The following is a 24,075-nucleotide window of genomic DNA, read 5'->3' as shown; positions in this document are numbered from 1 at the left end:
GGCTGATAAATGATATCCATCCCATCAACCCCAACAAAGGGCTGGTAACTGACATTCTGTCTATGGCCTGTTACCAATACGCATGAAACGAACGTCACCAGGTGTGACACTGTCATGCTCTTACGCTCTCACCCCCTTACCACCGGGGAACACAATACGCAGATTCACACATTCACTCGGCACGTTCAGATTTTACAGGAAACGTCCAAGGAGACAGCCAGTGCCAAGTAACACATCTGTCTGCCGTGGCGGGAAGACTCCCGTGACGAACGCCCCAAATCCGGCGCTCAGTACAGCCCACTGCCACAACACACCCAAACACCGAAGCACACGCAGAGACAGCCACACACAGAGTCCGTCAGGGGAGCAGAACACGCTCCTCCTCTGAACAGTCAGAATTATAAGGTTGAGATGCGTAGGCGTTTTCAGTGTTGGCGTTTTAATAACTACTTATGCAGTTAGTGGAAAATCTTTCGCAAAGCGAAACACTTTAGCTTCTGCCATCACGTCGAACGTGAATAAGGACGTGTGATAGCATAAACCTTAAGAGCAGCCCGCCTAAAAGGCGGCTCTTGCCCGTGCGTTCTCCTGGAACGCCAGTAACCTTAATCTACAACAGAGTCTACATTGAAACTACATGATAGTAACTAACTACACACACTCACAGCCATGCAGGTAACATTATCTCTAAAACTATGCAATACTAAGTCGACCACAAAGCCCATGAAAGAGAGTAACAGGACATACAGAAACTCTTGTTTGGCTGTGCTTGTAGGAGATGTAGGGAAGTCCTCCAGTCTACAGACGAAGATGCAGGGAAAGCAGGAGACAAAAAGGATGCAGGTAAGCATTCGTGCATGAATCAGTTACAGTATGACCCATCACCTGGAAAGTTCTTTATTTCCCACTTTTAACATTTTCCTTCCAACAACCTTTTAAACTAAATTTTTAGTTGTTTCCTTTTCATTAAAACTGGAAATAAAAAGCCTAAGAATAAACCCAGAAACCCTTAACACTACTAGAATCTGGCAGTGAGTCATACCTTTTATTTTTTAAACATAAAAGTTAAGAGATCTTTCTTGCTTTTTTTGTAAAAAGAAAGACAATCAACCATCTAGTATTACTAAAAATCCGTTTTATAACTCTGATTTGCGAGCTCAGAGACTGTGCATGTCAGTCTCCGCAGAGCTGGCAGACCACGGAGACATGAGGTGCAGTGGGACTTGGGAGACACGACAGGAGGGACAGCCACAGACCCAGTTCCCTTCGGAAGAGGGAGGGGCTGGGTGCTCCCGCTCACAGCCCAGGGGCCATGGAGCCCGGGTTGGAGGTGACTCTGCAAAAGCAGCAGGGCCAGCAGCCAGGAAAGCAGCATTTTAGGCAAACCCTTGGGTCCTGGCGAATCTCAGTGTGCTGGTGGGCAGTGGGGATGAACCCGCCCTGGGTCAGAGAATGGGAAGTAACCTCTGAGAGGCTCCTGGCCCACAGCAGGCGCTCTGAAGGGTGCAGTGGTTGCGTGACAGCCCCTCTCCCACAGGCGTGGTCAGGAAAGGGCTTGTCACGTCTCCCAGCTACGGGAACGAAATGTGTTCTCCTTGGTTCTGAGGTTACAAGTCCAAACTGCCCGGCAAGGCTTACACGTCCCCTTCAGGAAATGTTCCCCAAGACAGCTGTCACATTACCCATGTTTAAAATACTATGAATATGCCTGTAACTAGTCAATCTACGACTAATATTTAACTTTTATAATACTGAACCAAATCTGCTCCTTGCTCAGTAAAGAGGCCATGACAGGAGCTTCCTGGGACCACAGTAGGACAACAATAACTAGTTATAACCTTAAGAGCAAAATCTCAAAACCTGACCTATCCATGTTTTGTGATCACAAGATGCAGCTGCTCCACTGAAAGGCAGCTGGGAACATCCACCACGTGGCATGCACCGAGTCCGCGGTTTCAGGGACTGGTGACGGAGGGGTGGCCTGACTACCGTGTGCACAGGTGATCGCTCTCAGAGTGGCTCTGAACAGATCCAGGAGCAGGGTTCATAGGGAGAGGACACAGGGCCAGAAGGAAGTGCCATGGAAGGTAAGCGGCATATAAGGAGCTCACCTGCACAGTGAGAAGGGCTCATGGGCACTGCTGGTAAATTATCTCAAGGCAAAAGTGGCAAGAGGAAGTTTTAAATCCCAGCATGAATATGGGTAATAGCTGTTTAACATAAAATCGAGAGAGTCTGCATCCTTCGACTGTAATTTCATTTACCTATTTGTGTGAGCTTTTGCATCTCATATGTTCAACCAAAATTTGTACTGTAATCACTTTTCCTGATACACAGCCTTACACTGCCCCAGGAATCAATGTTTTAGGGGGGAAGTGAGGTAGTAAAAACAGCTTTAAAGAGGAAAAAAATCATTTTTCTGAGAACATTTCATGGGGTGATATTCCCAACGGCAGAACCGCAGTCCCTGGAACACTGAGTACACAGATACCTAGACTCGGAGGGAGTGAGGTTTACAGCCCACGGGTCTCCCATTTCCCGCAAAGCCGCAGCACCCAGCCCCGGGACGGGAAGGACAGCCAGCAGCACGCTCACTGTATGTTCGGAGTGATCCCTTCGAGCAGCACGATGTTGACGCCTCCGACGTGCGCGGTGGCACAGGTCTCCGTCATCTTTTGATGTAAAACGTCTAAAACCCGATAAAAGATAATTACGTGAATTCCGGAAATAAGGTAATTGTACTTCACATTAAAAATGCATTTTAGTTATATACGTTCAGTGACAAAAGATCATTTTAAAGTTGTGATAAAACTTAAACTACGTTTTGAAACTACTTATAAAAATCTCCTTGAAGTCCTATTCAATATGTTCAGATATCCATCTACACTATACGTCAAAACTGGAATAATGCTGCGTGCACAGTTGAGCTCGGCACTCGTGCAACCCAGGGCCTGGCGGCATCACACAGCCTCATGACACCATAACTCAGAAGGAGCACTCGGTGCAGAATGCTTGGCATTTTTTAAAAAGCAGAAGGAACAGGAGAAAGGCAGGGCCCGGGCTGGCCCTCCAGGCCGGGGGCTGGCCAGCTCTGGAGCAGTCAGGGCGGCCGTGGGCCGCGCGGGGCGCACACCTTTCATCTTCTCCTTCAGGGTGAAGCTGCCGTGGATCCTCTTCAGCTCCGCCTCCATGGTGAGCCCGCCGATGTCCGCCTCCAGGTGCGTGCGGTTCACCATGCCGATCCCGAACACGATCAGGGTGACGTGCTGGGGCTCCGCCGTCACCAAGCTGCGCTTCCTCTTGGTCATGCTGCTGCTGTCCTGTTCATTCTCGAACACCACCCGGCAGGCCGGCTCCGTCGGGCTCCGCACGCCTGCATGAGCAAGGGGACACGCGCAGGTGAGAATTGCACCGTGACAAGACACTCCAAACACCGCCCCCCTCGTCTCTGTCGCCCTCCTGACCAGCCCTCGCCCTCCCCGTCCCCACCAAAAGGACTTCACCCTTCTCCACAGGCCCCTTGGCCACACTGAAAGCCAACAGCAGCATCTGGGATTGGTGGGCAGGCGTGTGTGACTCGATGGGGGCACTGTGCCTGGCTGAGGGGTGGGGGGCAGACGGCAGGGGTCTGAGTGTGGTGACTGTCCCCCCCACAGCGCCCACCCCTGCTGGGCAGCTCCACTACCCGCTCGCCGCGTGAAGAACGCCGAACAACCTGCGGCCTTCCTAGTGGCTCTGCGGTTCCAAACAGAAACTGTGAAAACAGAGAGACAGCCATCACCTGTGGGTCCAAAAGCCTCGGAAGACTTCTCCAGGATGCCCGTCGGGTCGGAGATGAGGGAGTAGAAGTTGAGCAGCTTGTACATGTTCTGCCAGCACTCGGCGGAGGGCTCGCTCTGCTCCGACACGGTGATGGAGTCCGAGTCGTCCATGGGGATCGCCACGTGGTCCACCACGTCCTTGGAGCCCTTCCGGGACACTCGGGAAGTCCTCCTCTCGGACCGCCCCAGGGAGTTTTTGTTCCGAGCCTCCTTCCTGTTGTTGTCGTTGCCGGCCCGTTTGTTCTTCGCGTTGTTCACTCTGGTGCCACCGTTGAGACTCCCCCTGGAGCTGCGGCTGAAGTCGGAGGAGCGGAAATCCCGGTGTTTCCTGGTTTTGAAGGTGGGCGTCGGCGAAGCGGAGCCCGCCGTGTACCTGCTCAGCTTGATGTCCGTCTGCGTCGCCTTGATGTCGTCGACCATCGTGCTGAACTGGTGGATGAGGCGCACCAGCGCCATGTCCACGTGCTGGCTGATGGACTGGCAGGAGACGGTGAAGTTGCAGTGGAAGGTGCTGTAGTGGCGCTTGCCGAGGTCGTGGAAGGACAGCGCACTGGCGGAGCTGCGGGCGGCGCACGCGGACTTCTCCATCACCACGGCGCTGAGGCTGAAGGTCTCCAGCATCAGCGCGGGTTTGAACTCCAGCGGGGGCAGATTCACGTGGCCCTGCCTAAAAATGAGAAAGTAAAGGGGTTTTTGCCTCCTCTTTTCTAGAACTGCACACTTTTCATTGATTTATTAGCAAAATAATCTCCAAGCCATTTAAATAATTCTAAGCGTGAAATCAAGTGGAATTTACTTTTTTCACTACGCCAGACTACTGGAAGCTGGAAACTGGGCCTTAGTCCCTCCCCGTTCTTGCTCTACCGCTGACTAGTCAGAGTTAGAATTCGGTTAACAGTGTGGGCGAGGGACTGAAGACAATCTTCCTTGCCTTCAGGGCACCTCACGATGGCACTGGAATTCAAAGTCAATCACAGATCAACTTACCACCTTGCAAAAGCACGAGCTGGATGACACCAAGCACACAGCAAAAACCTATGTCCATATTCTATTACCCCTGCCCACTGTCGCAAGACCCAAAGTGAAATTCAAGTTCACAAAAGATGAGTCAAACCCTGTTGGTGGGCACACTATTTCCTAGGCAAACAGCGAGGAAACTCGAGAACTACCTGCGACAACAGAGGCTGACTGTAAAACACAGACCCTAACCCTCACCACACCGCCTGCAGCGCTCGCGCGACCTCTGCTGTCCCTACAGGACATGCCGCCTGCCACACGCCAGCTCAGCAGGGAGTCAGGAAAGAATTCTGAGCGGGATGCATAAAACTGCAACCATAAGACCACAGACGTGCAGCCAGGGCAGCAGTCACGGAGCTCTAAGCATGTGCCTGCACGACCGCAGGCACATGGCCGACTCTCAGGGGGTGCGCCCGGGCTCGGAGGAGCGGCCTGAGAGCAGGTCTCGCAAGTGCCAGTGCGGCCACACTCATCAATAAAGGGAAACCACCTTCTCACCAGGACATTAAAACGGACTTCCCCTCGGCATGGGAAGAAGGCAAAAGTTAAAAACAAACCAGTGCCATGGCCCTTGTACGAGAGTTTACGTGAAAACGACGACGATGCAAGGCACCTTCTTGCCCTTTTGCCCTTCCTCTCCTTGGCGGTGTCCGAGTCCACGATGTCCGCCCGGAGGCAGTCCAGCGTCCCGGAAAAGGACAGGTGCTCTCCAAAGTACATCCGGTAGCACAGCGGCATCGCGTCCTGCGACTGGATCCCCGTGTGGCTCAGCAGAGGCTTGAAAACGACCTGGAAGACACGGCACGCCCACGTGAGCATGACTCACAGCTCGCCGCTCGCCGGGGCTGCTTTCCCCCCGCCCCGGTTCACCCCACGCGGTGTGGGGCACGGAAGAGGTCCTCCGTCATTCCACTCAGAACTGAGCCGCGCTGTGGAGCCCCTACTGTCTGCGAATGAATCATAAGGACAAAGATTACTCAGCGCTGCCTGAGCATCTGGAAACACAAGGAAAATAGAATCGTGAGTTAGCTTAAATCACCCCACCTCTTGCTTTCGGAAAAGGCACAAGTATCTGCATTTCCGCAAACATCTGGTATATTAGTTCACAAAAAGTTCACCAACTTCCTGTGTCAATGTAAAAATTTCACGTATTAAGAATAACTGACCTATTTTTAAATGGTGTTACCTGGTCATAACAGTCATTTGACAAAGAACTTCCTTTACTTTTCAGTGTCACACACGCTTACGGAAACACGTGTCCCTGGTTAACTCTCCAGGTGACTGAGTTTCGTGGTCACCAAGAGCCAACCTGAGCGGGAGCTGCTGCTCAGGTCCAACAGCTCACAGCGATCACTCTGCCCGCTCAGGTGCCGCCCCCCCCACCCCGTCTCGGACATCCTCAATCCAGGTGTCAGTCAACGCTTTCCTTGGCCCCTCCGGACTCGTTCATTGTGCACTCTCCCTAGGGGTCACTTCCTGAAGCTCAAAACCCCTGCCACCATGGACAGGTGCCACTGCATGATGAGAACCGGTCCACACTCTCAGTTGTCACTAGGGGAGCCCCTTGCTGGCGCCGAGGAGGCTGGGCCGTGAGGGACAGAACGCACACGCTCCGGACGGGGCAGCCCCGGGAGAAACGCCCTCTCCCTGAGGCCTGGCTGGCACGCTCTCTCCTCCTTCCCCCTTCCGGCTTCAGACCATCCTCCATTCTTGCCCCGGCTGTGCTCCGTGCCCACCGGGGAACCTGGTTCCTGACCGACTTTCCTGTACTCGTGTCCCAGTTCGCCACTGGAATGACGCTGCGGCCAGCAGATGACCCAACCGGCGCTCCCACTCCACAGTCGTGTGGCTTCCTTCACCCCCGCCCTGGCTGGGCCTCGGCTTCGGCCACCACCCAGACCGCGATCTCCGAGGCATCCCCACACTTTCCTCTCCGTGTCCACTTTGGATCAACCCTCCTCCTCTGCTCTGGGAGCCAAGCAGCCAAGGACACTGACAGGGGAAGATCTGAAGGCCTCAGGGGAGCCCCAGCCTCCCTCAACCCCCCTGGACCCTCAGCACTGGGGGCCCCGCCAGGGTCTGTGGGGAGCTCCCTTTCACGTGCCCTCCTCTACACACACCTAAGTCACTCCACAGTTCCCACTGAAGCATTCACGTTCACGTGTCAGGTACACTTCAGAGTTCAACACGTAAAACAGCACAGTACTGTAAAAATGTGTACTGAATGCTAATAAACACAATGAATGTATTATAAAGGACAAAACACAAAATACTATTTCTTCCCCCACTCTCCCTTTTAAGAAAAAGTGAAGGAGCCCCCCAAAGCAACCACAAGGTCATGGAGAAGTCAGTCCCAGAAAACTTACGTGTCTGGGAACTGTTTTAACATAAACTACCTCCTCCTGGGAGAGAAAACGGGAGCTCCCCGTTTGCAGACTAACCCATAGGGCCGTGAGGTGTCCTCACCACCCCAAAGACTCAGAGGACAAAGCACCCTTTGTGTCGACAGCCTCTCTCTGTGAAGGACCCCACAGCCCTCCAGGGCTCATCCTCCCCGAACCTGGCTCTACCCGTTGGCCCTGCACCCTCCTTCTGGGGACAGGGCCATGGTGCGGAAATTCACTCAAGCCTCCCTCGTCCTGGGAAAACAATGGCCTCCTTGCCCAGGGCCCAAGCTGCCCCTCGCCTCCAGGCCACCGAAACTAAGACCATGTCAGAGATTTCGCCCTGTGCTCTCTGTATTTGGTCCATTCAATAAGACCTTCCCGCCACTCCTCCTTCCCCTCATGGAAGCCACCACGAGACTCAACACCCCTGGGGTGAGCAGGGACTCACCTCCCCACCCCGTCTCCGCCCCGCCCCACCAGCAGCTTTCCACGCGGAGCCCCAGTCACGTGACTCCTCTGGTCTGGAACCGTCAGTGCCGCCCCACCGCTCACTCGAAAGCCCTCCCACAGCACTAAAGACCCCGGATATGACTAAATGTATCTTCCTAGTCTTGGGAGGCAGCCAGTCTGTATCTCCGAATAGCCAGAATGCTGCTGTGTGAGACACACAGCCCCACCGCTCTTCTGTGGAATGAACACAGGTAAATGTCCATCAACCCACGCGTTTTTTGAAGGCCCTGGGGCAGGACTGTCCAACCTTCCGGCATCCCTGGGCCACACTGGAAGAAGAGTCACCTTGGGCCACACATTAAATACACAAACACTAACAAAAACTGATGAGCAAAAAAAGGTTTTAGGTAAATTTAAAATTTTGTGTTAGGCTGCATTCATAGCCACCCTGGGCTGCATGCGGCCCAAAGGCCACGGGTTGGACACCAAGCTAGGTGGACAAGCCCAGAGAAAGGCCATCACTCAATGCCAAGGCGCCTGCTGTAGATGGCTGCCACCGCTCCCTGCTGCCCTGTGAGGGCTGTGATGGCCAGGGAGCAGCGGGCCGGCTCACCTGCGCGTCAGCCAGCTGAACCGCGGGGAAGCCTTGGTTGGCTTCTTCTACGCCCCCCACGTCGTCCTGGCTCGTGCTGTGCTGGGAGTGCGTCCCGTCCAGCGTGTTCTGCTCGCTCGACAACACGGTGTTGAAGTCTGAGGCTGAGGGTATTGTAGGAAGATTGGGCGCAACACCTACCAGGAGAAATGTTCGAGAATGAAACCTAAATTATTAACAATAAGAGAAAAAAAGAGCACTTTTAGGCCCTTTACCAATAACAGACATGATTAACATAAAGCGAAGTGACACTAGATTCTCAGAACATGTCCGTCACCCTCCGACACGAAGCCTGCCCCGGGAGCAGAGGGCACAGCAGCTGCTGGACAGCAGGGCAGAGGCAGGGCAGAGGCAGGGCAGAGGCAGCGCAGGGGCAGGCTGCATCCAGGTGGTGCCCACAGTCGCACGTGCAAACTCCCTGCCCGACAGAGGGCACTCCCTCTCCTCTTCCCCCCTCTCCTCCAACGCCCAGGCAAGGGCCCGTGAGAGAAGGAACGGCCCCTTCTGGTGCTCCTGAACCGGAAACTCACTTTCCAGGGAAAGCAGCCAGGCCACCAGCCCAGCACCAGCGGTCCACCCTCCCCGGCTAGGCGGCGTGGAGGACTGAGGTGGTTGGGGTTCGGGGTGGGTCCAGAGGCAGAGGTGGTCACCCTCCAGCAGGAAAGGTGACTGCGTGGTCTCGTATCAACCACTTTTCACAGTACCGTCTCTTCTGTCTGAATAGAATTCACTAGCAATACCAAAAGCTGTGGCACAGATTAATTTTATCTGCTTTCCATAACTAGAATCAAAGGCTACCTCACACATTCTTTAAAAAATACTTTTTTTAACAAAAAAATACACGCATCTAGTAAATTCGGAAAAACATAAAAATTAGGACAGGAGGGCTGACTCCACTCACATTCCAGGAGAGACCCCCAATCCTTCTGGGTCCATTCCCCGCCAGCCTTCTCGCTACTTAAGCATTCTCCTCTAAAAGCAATCAACTGCCCTCATCTCTTTTCCTCATTGAGGGCGGGAATCTTACTTCATTCCTCCTCGTATCCCCTGAGCCTGAACTGCGTGTCCAGGCGACCACACGGGGCATGAGCACGCTGGTGCCTGCACCCCCAAGACCCGGGTGGACCAAAACCACTGCCTGCACGCACTGCAGGCGCACGGCGCTGCGACCACACACTGCTGTGGTCACACGCCTCCTTCTGCCGTCTGAAAATCAAACCAGACACACCAAATGGGAGTTTTAACTCCTTAAATTACAGGCGCTCTCCCGCTTGACCTGTCCGACTCCACAGGAACACGGAGTGGCTGCTTACAACGCCCTCGCCTGCAGAATCTCAGGGGTGTCACAAATGGGTCTACCACTTCAACTGAACTCTACATTTTAGCGTTTGTGGGAGGGAAACGGCGCGACCAGCGCCCACCTGTGGGAAGGCTGTTGTGCCCCGACTTCGTGGCAGGGGAGTCCTGCACCACGCTGCCCCGGTTGCCCACAGCGTTGGACATCCAGTTGTAGAAGCTCACGGAGGACGGCTCCGACAGCAAGGGGTGCTCCGACAGCATGTCCGTGGCCAGGGTGTTTCCTGAGGCAGAGTTGTGCTGAGCGTTAGCGTCAGGTAGTGCGAGGGGCAGGGAGCGAGCGGTGAAAGAGCATCTGTCCGCGCAGATGTTCTCAGGTCCACTGCACGGCGCTGGCGTTCGGACAGGAGGCGGTAACAGACAGCTCATGCATTATTTATGCCGGGTTCATCACTGCCTGGTCTAGACACAACCCACGCCACACCTGGGTGGAGAGGGCTATTAAATGCTGCAATTTAAAAATCAGACCGAGGGCGAGAAGACACTAACAGGTCACCAGTGGAAGTCTCCCCAAATCCTCTCTAAGACACGAGTGTGTCACGTGTAGGACACATGAAAGATGAGTTCGATCCCCATAAGCTGGAGTCTTGCCTTCGCCACGGTGCCCCCCACACAAGCAGACCAGGCCCACCTGTTCTGGTCAGGGAGCTGCTCTTCCCGGCCGCGCTGCCCCGCTGCGGGGTCCCCTCCAGGAGGTTGTGCAGGCTCGGGAAGCTGCCGGTCAGGTAGCTGAGCAGGCTCTCCTTGCGCGGGCTCTCCCTGACCGGCATCCCGGCTCGGCCCCCGTGCACCGGCGAGTCCGTGGCGGTGTCCCCGCTGGTGTAGCTCAGGGAGTGGTACGGGTGGATGCCCTGCAGAGGAACAGGAGGCTCTTCCTCACCCACACGGCCTCCGAGGCTGAGAACCGCAGCGGCCGCACCCCTGCCGCTACTGCCCGCTGCAGCGCACACACCCCACACGAAATGGTGTCCTCAGAACCACACACCAGCCTGCCTCTGACTGGGTGTTGGTCACACACCATCGCAAGATAATCAGCACTCTCAATGCTCTATGTTATTGACCGCAATATTCAATGGGACTGAAAGTTGAAACCTAAGGCTTGGTAGTTAAAGTTGTCCTTATTAATCAATGTTAGTTATTGCTGGTGGTATAATTTGCAAAGAAACGTGTGCATGAAAAGCTAGTAATCACATGAAATTCAACAAACAAATACTATCTTTACCAAATTTAAATATTTACAGTGGGTACCCAATATTTAAGCTTGAGATAGCCAAAGTCTGGGTGCCCTCTGCAAGTCTAAACGACTCTAGGAACAGCCAACCGTACCTTTATTTTCAGCGCGGAGTCGCTGTGGGTGTGCGTCTTGGACAGTTTCCTCATGATCTCGGCCCCGGTGACGGGCCCCGGGCCCCCGGGAGGCGGCCGGCTGGCCGTGCCCTCCAGCAGCATCGTGTGCTCACTGACGGTGGCTGAAACGGACCGACAGTGAGTGGCCGCAGAGCCCCGGACCCTCCCCTTGAATGCTGCCCAGCGGTTCTGGCAGGGCAACGACACTCAGCGGACGGGCCCCTCCCCTTCCTCACTTCGCGCGTCCTGCCGGCCTCCGCGCTGAGCCGGTACGAGGGACACGCACCGTGCCCTCACACGGGCCGCCCCACTGGCGAGGGAGCAGAGCCAGTTCGGCTGAGCCCCGAGAGCCCAGGGTTCTCACAGGGTGACGCCCGCATTTGCGGGGCATTAATCAGGAGGGACACTTTCCACCCTGTTCTCCCAGCTTGTGTGCAGACTTAAAATTTGTCAAAATAAATAAAATACAGCCTATTGTGCCTCATAGGCTGTAACACGTTCAAGTGTCACATGTAAGTGTTTGAAAACAAACAATCTGGGTGAAGCATTATATATCGGGGTTCTGAAAGCTCTGAGTTTAAGACTGTCTTTTCCCATGGCGCTTGTGTTATTTTTCCAAACTACCGCAGCATAGACTGCGTGGGCAGGACCTCTCCTGAGACGGTGAAACGCCACTCTGAGGAAGCACGGGAGTGCGCGCGGGGTGGGGCGGCAGTGGGTCCACGGTTGTTGGTGTGGGAGCTCACAGACGCATCAGTAAACGGCAACACAAGAACAAACTCTGTGTCCTGCAGACTCACAACTGCGAGCCCACGTGTGTCCCGCCCCGTGGGTGTGTGAGAGGCACACACACACAGCCCCTGTGCTCAGCCATTATGCTGAGAGAATCCTGGGCGGAGCCCAGGCCTCCAACCGTGACCTAAAGTCAGCTCAGACAGGCACCGGGTGAAATTCAAAGGCCCCTTGAAAACACCGTGGCACAGGGCAAGCTGACAGGGAGACAAATACAATTTTTAAATGGAGATTAATATGTCTCACTCAAAATATTCTAGTCACGCAAAGTTGTCTGCTGTCTGTCCTGGATCAATCAGGAGAAGTCTACTACAGCTCACAAATTGAACTTGAGAATCAAATCAGTGTAAGACTCCAATATTATTACCATTTATCTGGACTAAGACAAACCATATTTATATAATTAAGCTATGGCAAATTCAAATCTCAAACCCGGGGCACAAATTATTACAATTACTACCTGTACTAGGCCACCAAGTGCACAATCATGAGCTAAAACGTTTACAGAGTCACCTGCATCGAATTCGAACTCGGCCCCATCAGCGCTGGTGTCGCTCTGCAGGCCCCCGCCATTGTCCAGCCCGAGCCCGTCCTCGTGGTCGGGGTCCGCCGTGGCCTGGGGCTGCGGGGGCCGGGCCGGCCGGTGCAGGCTGACTCCTTTGAAGGCCGGCGTCACCACAATGAACTTCATCCACTGCCTGGCCAGCGCGACTAAGCCTTTCTTTAAGGTCACCAAAGCGGGAAGCCCGTCACTCTGTGATGACAAGGGTGTGGGGAGCAGTCACCTCACTAGAGCGACGACAGCTCCCCTAAAGTGCTTTGCATGTGTTGATTCACTTAAGTCTCATACTGCCACTCAGAAATGGGGAGAGTAGAATTTTAGACGTTGGGCTGGCCTTGAACAACAGTGACCCACTGACCCCTGACCTGGCGAAAGGTCCCTGGGTAGTTAGTTCTGCTAACAGCAGTTCATGAGGGGGAGAGGGCTCCCGCGGCCCTGAACCCCTGACCCCACTGCCTTCCAACGAGCTTTCCGCAGGCACAGGTGCGCAGAATTCCTCTGCACAACCACGTCACCGCCCCTCGGCCATCAGAGAGTCCTCATTGCACCGAAACGCTGCTGCTGTGAGATGCGACTCCTGTGACGACTCCCTTGCTCAGAAGTCACCACACCTGTGGCTCCCAGGATGCCCTTTCCCGGTTCTCCCTTCCCTCGCCAGCACTCTGGCGGCTCTACCTGCCCTCCCCACCCCCCCAACTTTGGTTTTCTCCGGGGTCCATCCTTGACCGGTCGCTCACTCGACACTCCACCCCGAGAAGTCTCATCCGCGACCACAGCTTCTAACACTTCACGCCGCCCACCCCACCCCCGCAGCCGCTGGAGCCCGCTGCAGTCGGTGGGCCCAAGTGGCTGCCTGCACTCCCCCTCTAACCGCCCACACGCATCCCCCGCCCTGTGGGTCATGGTCCCCGGTGGCAGAGGCCCCCCCGTGGCCACAGGCGTCCCAGCCACTGACCATGGTGGCGTCGTCGATGATGGAGTAGTTGGCCTGGTGCAGGTAGTGGTGGAGGATATTGCACAGCAGACACGAAGGGTTTTCTTGGAGAAAGCGGGCAACTTTTGTCAGTCTGTTGTACTTGCTTCTCAGGGGGAAATGCATGCTTTTATTCTGAAACAAAGCAAAACAACAGGCTTAGAACGATGTACCGGAGACAACACACACAAGACACCCAGCAGCCCAGCACTGGGAAGTCTGGGTGACCGGGGCCGCTCGCGGCGCCAACGCCGAGCCGGCCTCGGGTCGCCGCGCACCCACCTCCAGCGCCTCGGTCATGATGCAGCCCATCACGGCGCAGACTCGCAGCGTCCCCTCCGTGTCCAGCTTGTGCAGGGACGACTTCAGCTGGTCGATGGGGACGAGCCACGCACCGACGGCCGGGGTCGCCGTGCTCAAAAGGTTCAGCTGCCTTCAAGTGCATTTCAGAAAGTCGTAGAGACAAATGTCAAGTTTGCATTTCAAACAGTCTTCCGTATCTACTGTACTTAGTGGCTATTGTGTTTAAACAAAATGACTTTTCCTTTTGACCACCAGGTAATAGAAAAGAAAAAATATAAAAGGGCCTATTAGAGGTGAGAAAAATCAAAAGTTCGTGGCAGGGCAGCACATAAAACTAAAGCCCAGAAAAGGAAACAGCGTCAGAGGAACGCCCACGGCACCTGGGGCGGGCGAGGCGGGGGGACGGGGCGGCCCTCGCACTGGGTGTATGTGAAAGGTGATTCAAATCACACACGACAGAGAGCCGCACGTCGCTGAGGCGAGGAGGCGAGCGACAGCAGCGCTCTCTCCAGGCCCCTTACCGGGAAAACGCGTGGGCCGGAGACCGCACGTTGGTGGGCGCCGCGAAGCTGAACCAGATCTCCTGGATGGTGAGCTTCATGCTGCAGGAGTCGGGCGGCGGCGGCAGGAGGGGCACGTCCTTCTTCAGGTCGTCGGACTCGACGCCTTCGTCCTGCGCGACACACAAGACCCGGGGCTGCGGCCGAGGGACGCACGGTCCGTTTCCCAGGGGACGGCAGCGACGGAAAGAGGCTGCGTGACTTGCCGGAAGTTACGCAGCTAGTGAGTGGGACACGTGGCAGAATCCAGGTCTTCTGCTGCCTGCCAAACGCTATTTTCCATCCCACAGAACACTTCCAGCTGCCAAGTGAAGAGCCACAGCCAGCACCACGTCCAAACCAACAACGCCCTGGGAAAACCCTGAGGGGTGCTGGCCTCTAAAGCCGTCCTGAGCAGCAGAACGTTGTTTTTCGGATGGGCAGCCACCGCCCGCCCTTCGGAGGGCAGGGAGGTGGGGAGCGCAACCTTAGAGAACAAACACAGGTCTCCTGCCTCTGCCGCCTGCTGGAGGTCTCGGGTTCACCTTCAGATAGCACCGCTCACGGTCAAGGCCAGACCGGCATTTTCCCGTGGAGGGACCCAGGCACGAAGAAGGCCCACAGAGCAGCTCCGAGCCCCACGTGTCCCAACAGCACGTGGACTCCAGGCACGTGAGAGCGGGCGGGCCGGCACTCCACCCGCACCCCCCAGAGTCTGCGATTCTGAAAACCCAGTCCTTGCCTGCACGCCTGGCACCGAAACCTGATCCAGACCTACAAGAAGCTCTTTCCCCCACCGGGTATTTGATTTAAATCGTGCTGCAGAAATACTTAAGAATTTCAAGGGGAAGCTGCCTCACGTTCACTGGGAGTTCAGGTGACACATCGTACACACCCCGCATTACCCCTCTTTCAAAGGAAAGCCACCTGAATTCTCAAACGCACCCGGCCCGTGGGTTTCGGACCGGGGCTGTAAGCCAGGCACGGGGTGCACAAGGGCACAGGAGACAGTCTTGAGGAACACGAACTTTCAAAAAGGGAGGGGGGTTAGCAGACACTAGGCAACTAGTTGTGATGGCATGGGAAGTGAGGAAGGGTACAAACCTCAGTGGATCTCAGTGTGCACGTGGCACCTGGGGAGGGGAATCTGGGAGGCCCCCGACAGGACCCGGGAGCTCGGGGAGGGCTGGTGCTGGCGGCAGAGCCCCTGGGCAGGAGCGGTGTCACCTAGGGGGCTGGCCCAGGAAACGAGGACAGAGCACGGCAAAACCTCACAGCACGGACGAGGAGCCGCAGGAGGAAACGGGCCGGGAAGGAGCGCCACGGTGGGGGCAGTGGGCGCCTTGCAGGACGGCAGGGTCGGGGTGGGGGGGGCAGGGGAGTGCGTGTTCCAGCACGAGGTTCACGGGTTCGTCCTGGTGGCAGACCCTGAGGCCAGCCGTCCACGCTAGTGGTCGCCCCCACCCTGCGCGACTCCAGAAACGCAGAGTGCACAAATGCTCCTGTCCCAGACACAGAGGCTGGCTGGCGAGGGTGAATGACTTGCCCAAGGTCACCCCTCGGTAACTGGTACAGTGCTTCTGCAATCTAGGATTTCAAGTATTTTCATCATTGCGGTTCCCGTACTTATCACCATAAACTTCTCCCTCCATGAAAATAACAAATGGGGGCATCTAAGGTGTTCTTTGGGGCCTGACTGGAATTGGCAGATAGTGACAAAAATATTTAGAACTTACATGAAGTGCTACCGGTAACAAAACTAATTACTGAAATTTGAATTCTGCGAAAACCCTTCAAATGACGTAAGAACAAATCACGTTCTGAAATTCTGTGAGTTAACTCGGCAACCAGCAAACGTCACTGAGCGCCCGCCGTGAGCACGGTGCTGCGGCGGGTGCTGCGGCGGGTGCCGTGACGGGTGCCGTGACGGACATACCCGTGTCCGTGGCACGGCGCCTACAGAACTGACCTCCAGTGCAGGGGAACCGCCACAACGCCTCGCTACCAGCCAAGCGCGTGTGCTCCAGAAACTAAGTCTGAGTCGGCACGCTGCTTCCGCGTTCTCTTCCCGAAGTGCCCCTGCCGGACATTCACCAACCTGCTCGTCAGAAACGGAGTTCCCGTTTAAGTCGGAGGAAGGGCTGGCCCGGTCGCAGGGCAGGTTGTCGTCGGAGACGTCCGTGTTGTAGCCGCTGCCGGTCGGGGAGTCCGAGGAGTGGTTGGACGTCAGCACGCCGCCCCCTTCGGTGGCGCTCGCCTTGCCCAGCGTCCCGAAAGCATTATACAAGACCGCGCCCGACTGTCTTCCCCCTGCGGGCGCGGGAGTGTCTGCATCAGGGCCCGTGGCGCCACACTCCGCCACCCCCGCAGGGAGAAAATCACAGACCCCAGGAAGAACCTTTCCGTTCTCACCACAACCGAGCCTGACCTACAGAGGGGACGTGACGTCAGATCCCCAGGGAGGCCGTCGTGGGCTCCCACGACCCCTGCTGCACACGCCCAGCCCCGAACGTCTCCACACGGGTCGGCCCTCCCGCCTCACGTGCCGCTCAGCCACGCGGAGGAACGCAAGCACCGCCGCCGTGGGCCGGCCTCCGTCTCCCTGAGCAACGGGCAGACCGCAGTGTTTCCATCCTATGGGGCAAAGCCCTGCTCCTGGAAGCGCCAGTTCCCAAAGACGCAAGCGTTCGGGAGCGGGGCGGGTTTGGCCCGACCACTGACCGCTCTGCCTGGGCGCTGAGATGCTACGACGAGTCCTGATGCTCTGCTAGCCTTGGGCCACGCGATGGAGGGGACCGGGACGGGGCGCCCACGCCTGGTAAACAACCCCAGGCCCACGCTTTCCGCCTGCGTGTGCTGTCCAGGTTATCGAAAGTCGTCAGTGTTCCGAACATTTCAGCAGTGCGGGCCCATCTGTCCCCACTGAAGCAGAATTAAAAAAAAAAACAAAAAAAAAACAAAAAAACCTACCTTTTATGGTTAAGTTTTCGAGCCCACACTCGAACATTATCCAGCCCCATCTCTCTTGGCTGGGGCCCATTCGAGTCACGTCCGGCACAGCCTGCTGGCCGGTCTCGTCCACAAACGTGAGCTCCTCCAGCTCCTCCAGCGCGAACAGCACTTTGGACTTCTCGAAGGGGATGGCGGTGATGGCGCAGGTGCCCGCGTCTGTCGCCACGAGAGAACGACACCGCCACTCTTAAAGACACGGGCTTCACGTAGCTTTTCAAACAACAAACAGTGCAAATGTCTGGCACAGCGGCTGTGCTCACGAGGCATAAAAACGAACAGACCAACCGACCCCCCACGAAGACGGTGCTGCCTGACGCGGCGCTGCTGACAGAGTGCCGGCGCCCGGTGCAGGGAGCTGGGGCAAGAACGTCCCGCGGTTAGCAAGTGACTACTGCCCAGAGGTGGACGGACTCATCTCCGAAGGGTCAGAGGGTACTCAAAAGTCTGAAGTTTAAAAGCTCCTGCGCAATTCAGCTTCACAGAAAACTCTCTTTAAGTATTTTCTCATTATTTTATGTAAAAAGTTATCTTAGTTGCCCAGCCCCAGAAAAAACATTATTTGCTAAAAAAAAAAAAAAGCAGCACCAGCTTTTACTAAAAAAATCACTTTATGCTGACATATCCCATATAATTCAGCACAGACAGGCCATAGGCCACCTCTTATAACTATGATATAAAAATAAACATCCAGAGTTTCTGGCACTTTCTTTTTACCTTACTTTTTAAAATTTCTCTGATCACAGTTAATGAATACAGAAAAATCAAAAAGCAAAAGAAAGAATATTAAGAAAACACGGGTAAGTTCGCCCAGGTGAAGCCCCCTCCTAGCCCTTTAGCGAGCCCCGCCCTGCCCCATCTCCGGCGGCGGCGGCAGCAGCAGGGACTGCCGGTGCCCTCAGGCCTCGGCAGCTCCCCCGAGACAGCACTTGAACGGCTGCAGGATATTCCGCCAGGAACATACTCTACTCTGCGTTCATGATTACAAAGGTTCCCAAGTCATTTTCCCGTGGTTTTCTCATTACGTAATTACTTCACACTGGTCGAACTGCATGAACTGATCCTGAAATGCGGTGTAAGTTGAAGATCTAACCTGCATTTTACTTAAACTTGTGGTTGGATAACGCACTCGCGAAGCTCCCAGGGGTGTGAGAGGGTCTGCGGCGAGCGCCCCTGCACGTACACTCCCCTCTCTGTAGGTAACACCAGTCGTTAGCTACTGCGTGTGCTTTCACAGACGTTTTTACGCACACTGAACATTCACATTTTCCCCTGTGTCATACACTATCATCTCCTTAAACTTTCCCGGGGAGTCTGATGAGTTCCACCGGATCATGCACCTTTCAAGGTACACTCAGTTCCCGCTTCTGGTCTGCCCGGCACCCCGGTGCACGGGGCCGCAGTGCAGGGTGCAGACTGCAGAGGGTGGGGGCCTTTCATGCTGACGCCACTGCTTTCTGCTCCTGCACAGGGACTGCAGGGCTCGGGGCGTCGGACACACTGCTTCGGTGCTCCAGCCTCGGACACAGGGTGGGGACACAGCTTCGGGAACGCTCAGAGGTCACACAGACGCAGCCACAGCAGCCCGCGGGAACTTCTGAGCCCACAGGACTCAGCAAGTGGCTCCAGAGCAATGACCGGGCCACTCAGGATAGCAGTCCCCGCAAGGACGACTAACCCACCCGTCCTCTTCTGGGCTGAACCTGGACACTGAGGTGGCCCAAGCCCCTGGAGGAGCACAGGCGCGGGGCGCAGTCGAGAGCCTCAAGCGGCCAGCAGTGCGTTCCGTCCCCCCCGCCCCTGCCCTGCCCCCGCAGCAGGGCCTCTCAGAGGCACACAGGCTGGGCTGCCTACCGCTCTTGCTGCCGCTGCGCTTCACAGACTCGCCGTCTGTCGCGGACGCTGTGGCTAACAACGTTTAATGAAGCGGGGTTGACAGAACAGGCACCGAAGTGCGCAGGACAACGAGCAGCAGCGGCGGCGGGGAGCGGCAGGCGGGCTCCTGGCTGGGGCCCCTCCGAGCAGGCGCCTACCGCAGCCCGCCTTCCGCCCGGCCTCGAGGGCCAGCGAGAGGGCACGGACCCCTGCCCTGTCTCACGGAACACTGCCACCGCGGCAACACTCAAAGGGGAGTGCCTCCTCCCACAGACACCTGTTGTGGAACCCTACCTGTGGTGTCGAGCCCCCTGAGCTGCCCGTGCACTCGGTGGATGTTCAGCTTGGCGGCGATTTCCTTGCCCTTCTCGGCTCCGGCGTTGGACCTGAGCGACCCGGACGACTGCGGCTGCATCCTGGTGGCCTGCACACACCGGTCCAGCCGGGATGCCCTGCCGGCCTCCGTGCCGCTGGCGGCCTCCTCGACCACACCCCTTCGCGGAAAAGAAAGGGAGCACGTGCTCACGTCTCGGCAGCACGGCTCCGGAACCGCGCTGCGCTCGCGGACACACACTCCCCTGCTCTGAGTAACCCGGCACTAACGACCAAGACGGACTCTCCGTTCTTTACTGAAGGACAGCAGAAATAAAAGCAGTACAAACTCCTAAATGCCTACGAAGTGAGGTTTAAAGTCCCAGTGCCAGTTTTGAGTTCTCACTCTGGAACTTTCAGAAGTGCACTGTAAAGATGGGTACGGCTTGACCTCTCGTCCCGCGAGAGCGTCGTGGCTCCCACGACTGAACACTCCCTACCTGTTCATGCGGACCTGGGTGGCGATTCTGTCGAAACACAAGGCGACCAGGGACACGTGAGTCACGCTTCTGCCGGGGGCCGTGCTGGGGGCCTCTTCCACGGAGGCTTGCAACAGACACAGGTTGATCTGACACAGAGAACAGCATAACCGTCAGCGTCGAGAAGTGAGCAGTTATCGCGCGTGAGCTGCACAGCACAGTGCGAAACCACGGCCAGGGACGGCACGTGCGTGTGTTTGGAGTTGCAGAGACAAAGCGTATGAAGACAGACTCCCACAAAACAGTCGTCAGTTCCTACTGGGTGGGTGCGCACAGTGCAGTGTGGCACGCCCAGCGTTCTGCTCAAGTGAGCTCGCTTCTGCTACGTTAACTCTTACGTTAGCCCTTCAAGGGAACCGACGCCTGTGCCCCGCCCCCCGCCCCCACTCCGCCCCTACTCCGCTCAGTAAACACATAAGACGAGACCCCAGAACGTGCTAGCCCTCGGCCCACCACCTTCGGGATGCTGACGTTGGCCTGCAGGCCCCTGATGGTCACGCTGTCCGGCTTCGCCGCGAGGCTGGTCTGCGTCTGCCCCTCGGGCGTCGTCCCCGGGGCCGGGTGCTCAGGCTTCGTCCCTCGGACGTCTTGCTTGGAGGACAACTGGAAACAGTGGGAGCAGGGCGCTTACTTCACGACCGCGCCACGGTTTCCACCCCAGCGGCCGCTCCTTCTCCCTGCGCCCCTGTGCCCCTGCGCCCCTGGGGGGCCCTCTGCCATCGGGTTAGCACCCTGGTCTTAAAGCCCAAACTGCACGAAACAGATCGGCAGCTTCAGAGGTCAGAGAAGTGATACAGAGAAAAGTGAAACAGGCCTACAGAGAAACAGAAAAACGGTGATAACAACAACAAGGGGTATTTTTTAGGATCGCTACATTCCACTTACTGTACTTGAGGGCAGATTTGGTTTCCCCAAGTTGGCTCCTTGCTGCCCGAGTCTCCTCTCTCCCGTCTCTTCTGACCAGCGCCCTCCACCCTAACCCCAACCCACCCGGGTCACTAAGACCGTCAGCCCCACCCACATTGGCTTCGGGCGCCCAGTCCACGCAGGACCAGACGACGTGCAAGCCCAGGGGTGGGGGGTGCCTGGCAGCAGAGCAGCAGGACGCCACAGCCGCACCACAGGGTGGCTCCGGCCGCAGCACGAGCTGGATGTCACACGCCAGGGGGAGGGGACCTGACTCGCCGAGTTGAGCAAACAAAGCTCAAAAACAGTGAGAGACAAGTTTTCTCATCATAGAGAAAAACCAAAATACTAACAGCTTTGCTTCCTGAGGCAACGAAAACCAGCCCCGGAGAAGGTGCGCTCACTTAGGGCCAAAGCTCCTTGGGAAAGAGCTAGAATTAAGCCACTTCTGAAATAAAAGGGAAAACAAAGCTGCATTGCAACAAACAGCTGACCACTACTTAACCCGTGGTGTAGTGTAATGTAGCGCCACCTCCTATGGAGCCAGTGCGTACAAGGGCCATTTGGAAATGTCCACGTGTTCCGATTTAAATGACCAACACATTTTTAACGTGTTCAATTTTTTCGAGTTTGGATATTAGCTACACACGAAGAAGACTCAATTCGCCACACTCAACTGAAGGAGAAGTCCTTACATTTTCTGAGAAGGTGGTCTTGCTGTTTTGGACAGCTTCCCTGAGGACCTTGGCGTGAAGGTCATCCACAATGGCGGCCGGGTGGCGGGTGCTGGCGTGATGAGCCATCGCCTCGATGTATCTGCGGGCGGAGAACAGTAAATGAAAGGCTCGAGCTGATCGAGACGGCTCCGCTGCGCTCCACTCCAGGCTGTGTGCACGTCAGTTCCGTCTCCCCAGACAGCCCCGGACTTCTCGCAGGACGGGGGGGCCATTATCTTCCCTTTGTCCCTCTGGCGGCCGGACAGCAGTAACAATATCGAACACAATAATCAGCTACTGGCATCTGATCACTTTATGCTCATTGGCCCAAAGCAACAAATGAAAATTACGCAATATAATTCTTACACCATTGCAAGATAATCCTCTGGGCTGGAAAGTAACAAATGACAAGTAAGACAGAGGCCTTTGACAACATCCCTTCACGTCTGCTCACTCAAACGGCCACCACTGCACCCTTCTCTGTGAACACCCCCCCACACACACCCTCATCACACACCCCGCACGTGTCACTGCATAAAGTAACAGCTACAGTCCTCGGCAAACGCAGTACCTGTCTAAAGCCTCGGCCACCAGGGGCGTCAGCACGACGTCCACAGCGCCTCGGACCTCCACCACGGCCGTCGTCCTGGTCTGGGGGACAGGCTGGTCCAGGGCCCACTCATCCGTCACCGTCTCATCCTCCGCACTCTCCGTGGCTCTCCTCTCCAGAGGGGTGTACGGCGTCCTGCACGTTGGACAAGCCAAGTGCGCGTTACAGAGACCGCGGAGAAGCAGCTGGACCGTCCTTAGGGGAGCGAACACTTCAGCCTACGCTTAGCCCAGCTGAAAAGTTCGTGGAGTTGGGCTAGACATTCCTGTCCCAAACACTTTCCAAAGACAGGACAAGTGAGATACTCAGGTACAAACTGATCAAACACGGTTAACACAGCAAGTGAGAGAAACGCTGTGATGTGTGCCCTTGATGAAGCTTTTCCAAAGTACGAAGACTACACCTGTGAGTTCCTGCCACCCCCGGTCTCGCTGTGCTGGGCACGGCCTGCAGGGGGAGCCGCGGGAAACGCCCCCAACCACTGACAGATGCAGGCAAAGCCACGTGAGCCTAGAGTAGAAGTATTTGGGGTAATTTATTCCTAAGACAAATTCTACATTCAGATACAGGACAGATGCTGTTTAGAATAAACTCTGCATGTCTGATAGTCAAGACAGGCAGGCCTGAAGCTTTCAAAGGATTTATTTTCACTTACTTGGAAGATGACCCCGAAAGCTGCACGCCTCTGTCCAGCAGAGAATTAGCAGCGAGCCCCTGCTTGATCACCTGGAACGACAGAGCACCACGTGCAGGAGAACTTCAGCGCTCTTCTCCCGCTCCGTGCGTTACTTGTGACATCCAGACTGCCTCGTCAAGGTGACTCTGACATACATGACGACACAAACATCTGACAGAAAAACCAAGGAAGCCCCAGAAAGGATGTACTTGGCACTTCACTCCCAGGTGACCCAGCGAGAGGCCGGGCCGGGCCCTCGGGGCTCAGCAGTGAGGGGAGCCCAGACGACAAGGCCCGGAGGCGAGTGCTCCAGGGCCTCCCTTCCGGCACGGCTCCGACATCCAGCTGTGAGGCTCCAACATCCAGCCGTGAGGCTAGTTCTAGTCTCTTCCCAGCACGACGAGCTTGCAAGTGGGAAAGCCCACCCAAACATTACACAACAGGAAAGCTAGACTGTATTTTAGGTCCATGAAAGATGAAAAGTATAAGTAAAGCACTTGAACAAGCAAATTAAACCCTTTTAAATGTTAGGCAGCTACTTAGATTTAATAGAGAAAAAGAACTTTCTTACTTCCTATGTTCTACTTTTAAAATGGTCCAAAGATATGAATTCCTTGACTTATTTTCTCCAGACATTTGACTGCTTAATCAAACCCAAAAGATTTATTGAAAATAGTAAAATAATCCTAACCTCTCAGATACTACTCTGTATAAGTACCATTCAATTTCATACGAGAAAATTCACAAGCCAACATTTCACATGGAATAAAAAAAAGCACTTTTAAATCTTAGCATGAGCAATTTAGCCTGGGCAAGGAAAGCTATGGGCACAACCTCAAAACCACAACTTTTCCCGTTACTAACATTTCCATTTCTTCAGTCCGTGCTGCTTGCACGCACATGCATCTGCACACCTACAAGGATGTTCACCTCCACTTACCACACTCCCATCACGGCGTGAGCCCCAGCCGCCACAGCCTCCTAAGCGGCCACCCCCTTCCTCTCCTGCTCACCGACAGCTCAAGCCCACTAAGCAGCCCAAGCACGCGCGATCACGTGCCACTGCCCAAGCTCCTGCGAGTTTCCGAATGAAGTTGAAATGAAATTCTGACTCGACACCTGCTCTGCCACCCCTGCACAGGTCTCCCGGCCAGCAGGAGCGGGTCCCTGCTGACCCGCCTCGCCCCAGTCACACCCACATCCGTCCCCTGCAGCACGTCAGCGAGGCAACCC

General features: G+C 55.7%; 1 protein-coding gene across 4 annotated transcripts in view; it reads right to left on the bottom strand.

Moving 5' to 3' along the window:
• KIAA1109 (KIAA1109 ortholog) overlaps positions 1 to 24,075 on the bottom strand; it is a 121,145-nt gene that overhangs the window by 50,439 nt on the left and 46,631 nt on the right. For all 4 annotated transcript variants that reach the window (XM_036031782.1, XM_036031781.1, XM_036031783.1 and 1 more), the window contains 21 exons: positions 22,822 to 22,892; positions 22,128 to 22,301; positions 21,536 to 21,656; positions 20,391 to 20,537; positions 19,896 to 20,023; positions 19,378 to 19,577; positions 17,170 to 17,367; positions 16,298 to 16,509; positions 14,182 to 14,333; positions 13,640 to 13,790; positions 13,340 to 13,492; positions 12,336 to 12,576; positions 11,010 to 11,152; positions 10,315 to 10,534; positions 9,749 to 9,907; positions 8,289 to 8,464; positions 5,452 to 5,627; positions 3,782 to 4,488; positions 3,134 to 3,373; positions 2,596 to 2,689; positions 748 to 798 (listed from right to left, as the gene is read on the bottom strand). In XM_036031782.1, the coding sequence (XP_035887675.1) occupies positions 748 to 798; positions 2,596 to 2,689; positions 3,134 to 3,373; positions 3,782 to 4,488; positions 5,452 to 5,627; positions 8,289 to 8,464; positions 9,749 to 9,907; positions 10,315 to 10,534; positions 11,010 to 11,152; positions 12,336 to 12,576; positions 13,340 to 13,492; positions 13,640 to 13,790; positions 14,182 to 14,333; positions 16,298 to 16,509; positions 17,170 to 17,367; positions 19,378 to 19,577; positions 19,896 to 20,023; positions 20,391 to 20,537; positions 21,536 to 21,656; positions 22,128 to 22,301; positions 22,822 to 22,892 (3,914 nt within the window). The remainder of the gene's footprint in view (positions 1 to 747; positions 799 to 2,595; positions 2,690 to 3,133; positions 3,374 to 3,781; positions 4,489 to 5,451; positions 5,628 to 8,288; positions 8,465 to 9,748; positions 9,908 to 10,314; positions 10,535 to 11,009; positions 11,153 to 12,335; positions 12,577 to 13,339; positions 13,493 to 13,639; positions 13,791 to 14,181; positions 14,334 to 16,297; positions 16,510 to 17,169; positions 17,368 to 19,377; positions 19,578 to 19,895; positions 20,024 to 20,390; positions 20,538 to 21,535; positions 21,657 to 22,127; positions 22,302 to 22,821; positions 22,893 to 24,075) is intronic.

Source organism: Phyllostomus discolor, chromosome 8, assembly GCF_004126475.2.
Source record: "Phyllostomus discolor isolate MPI-MPIP mPhyDis1 chromosome 8, mPhyDis1.pri.v3, whole genome shotgun sequence".
Lineage (NCBI taxonomy): Eukaryota > Metazoa > Chordata > Mammalia > Chiroptera > Phyllostomidae > Phyllostomus > Phyllostomus discolor.
This window is presented reverse-complemented; position numbering and strand designations above follow the sequence as displayed.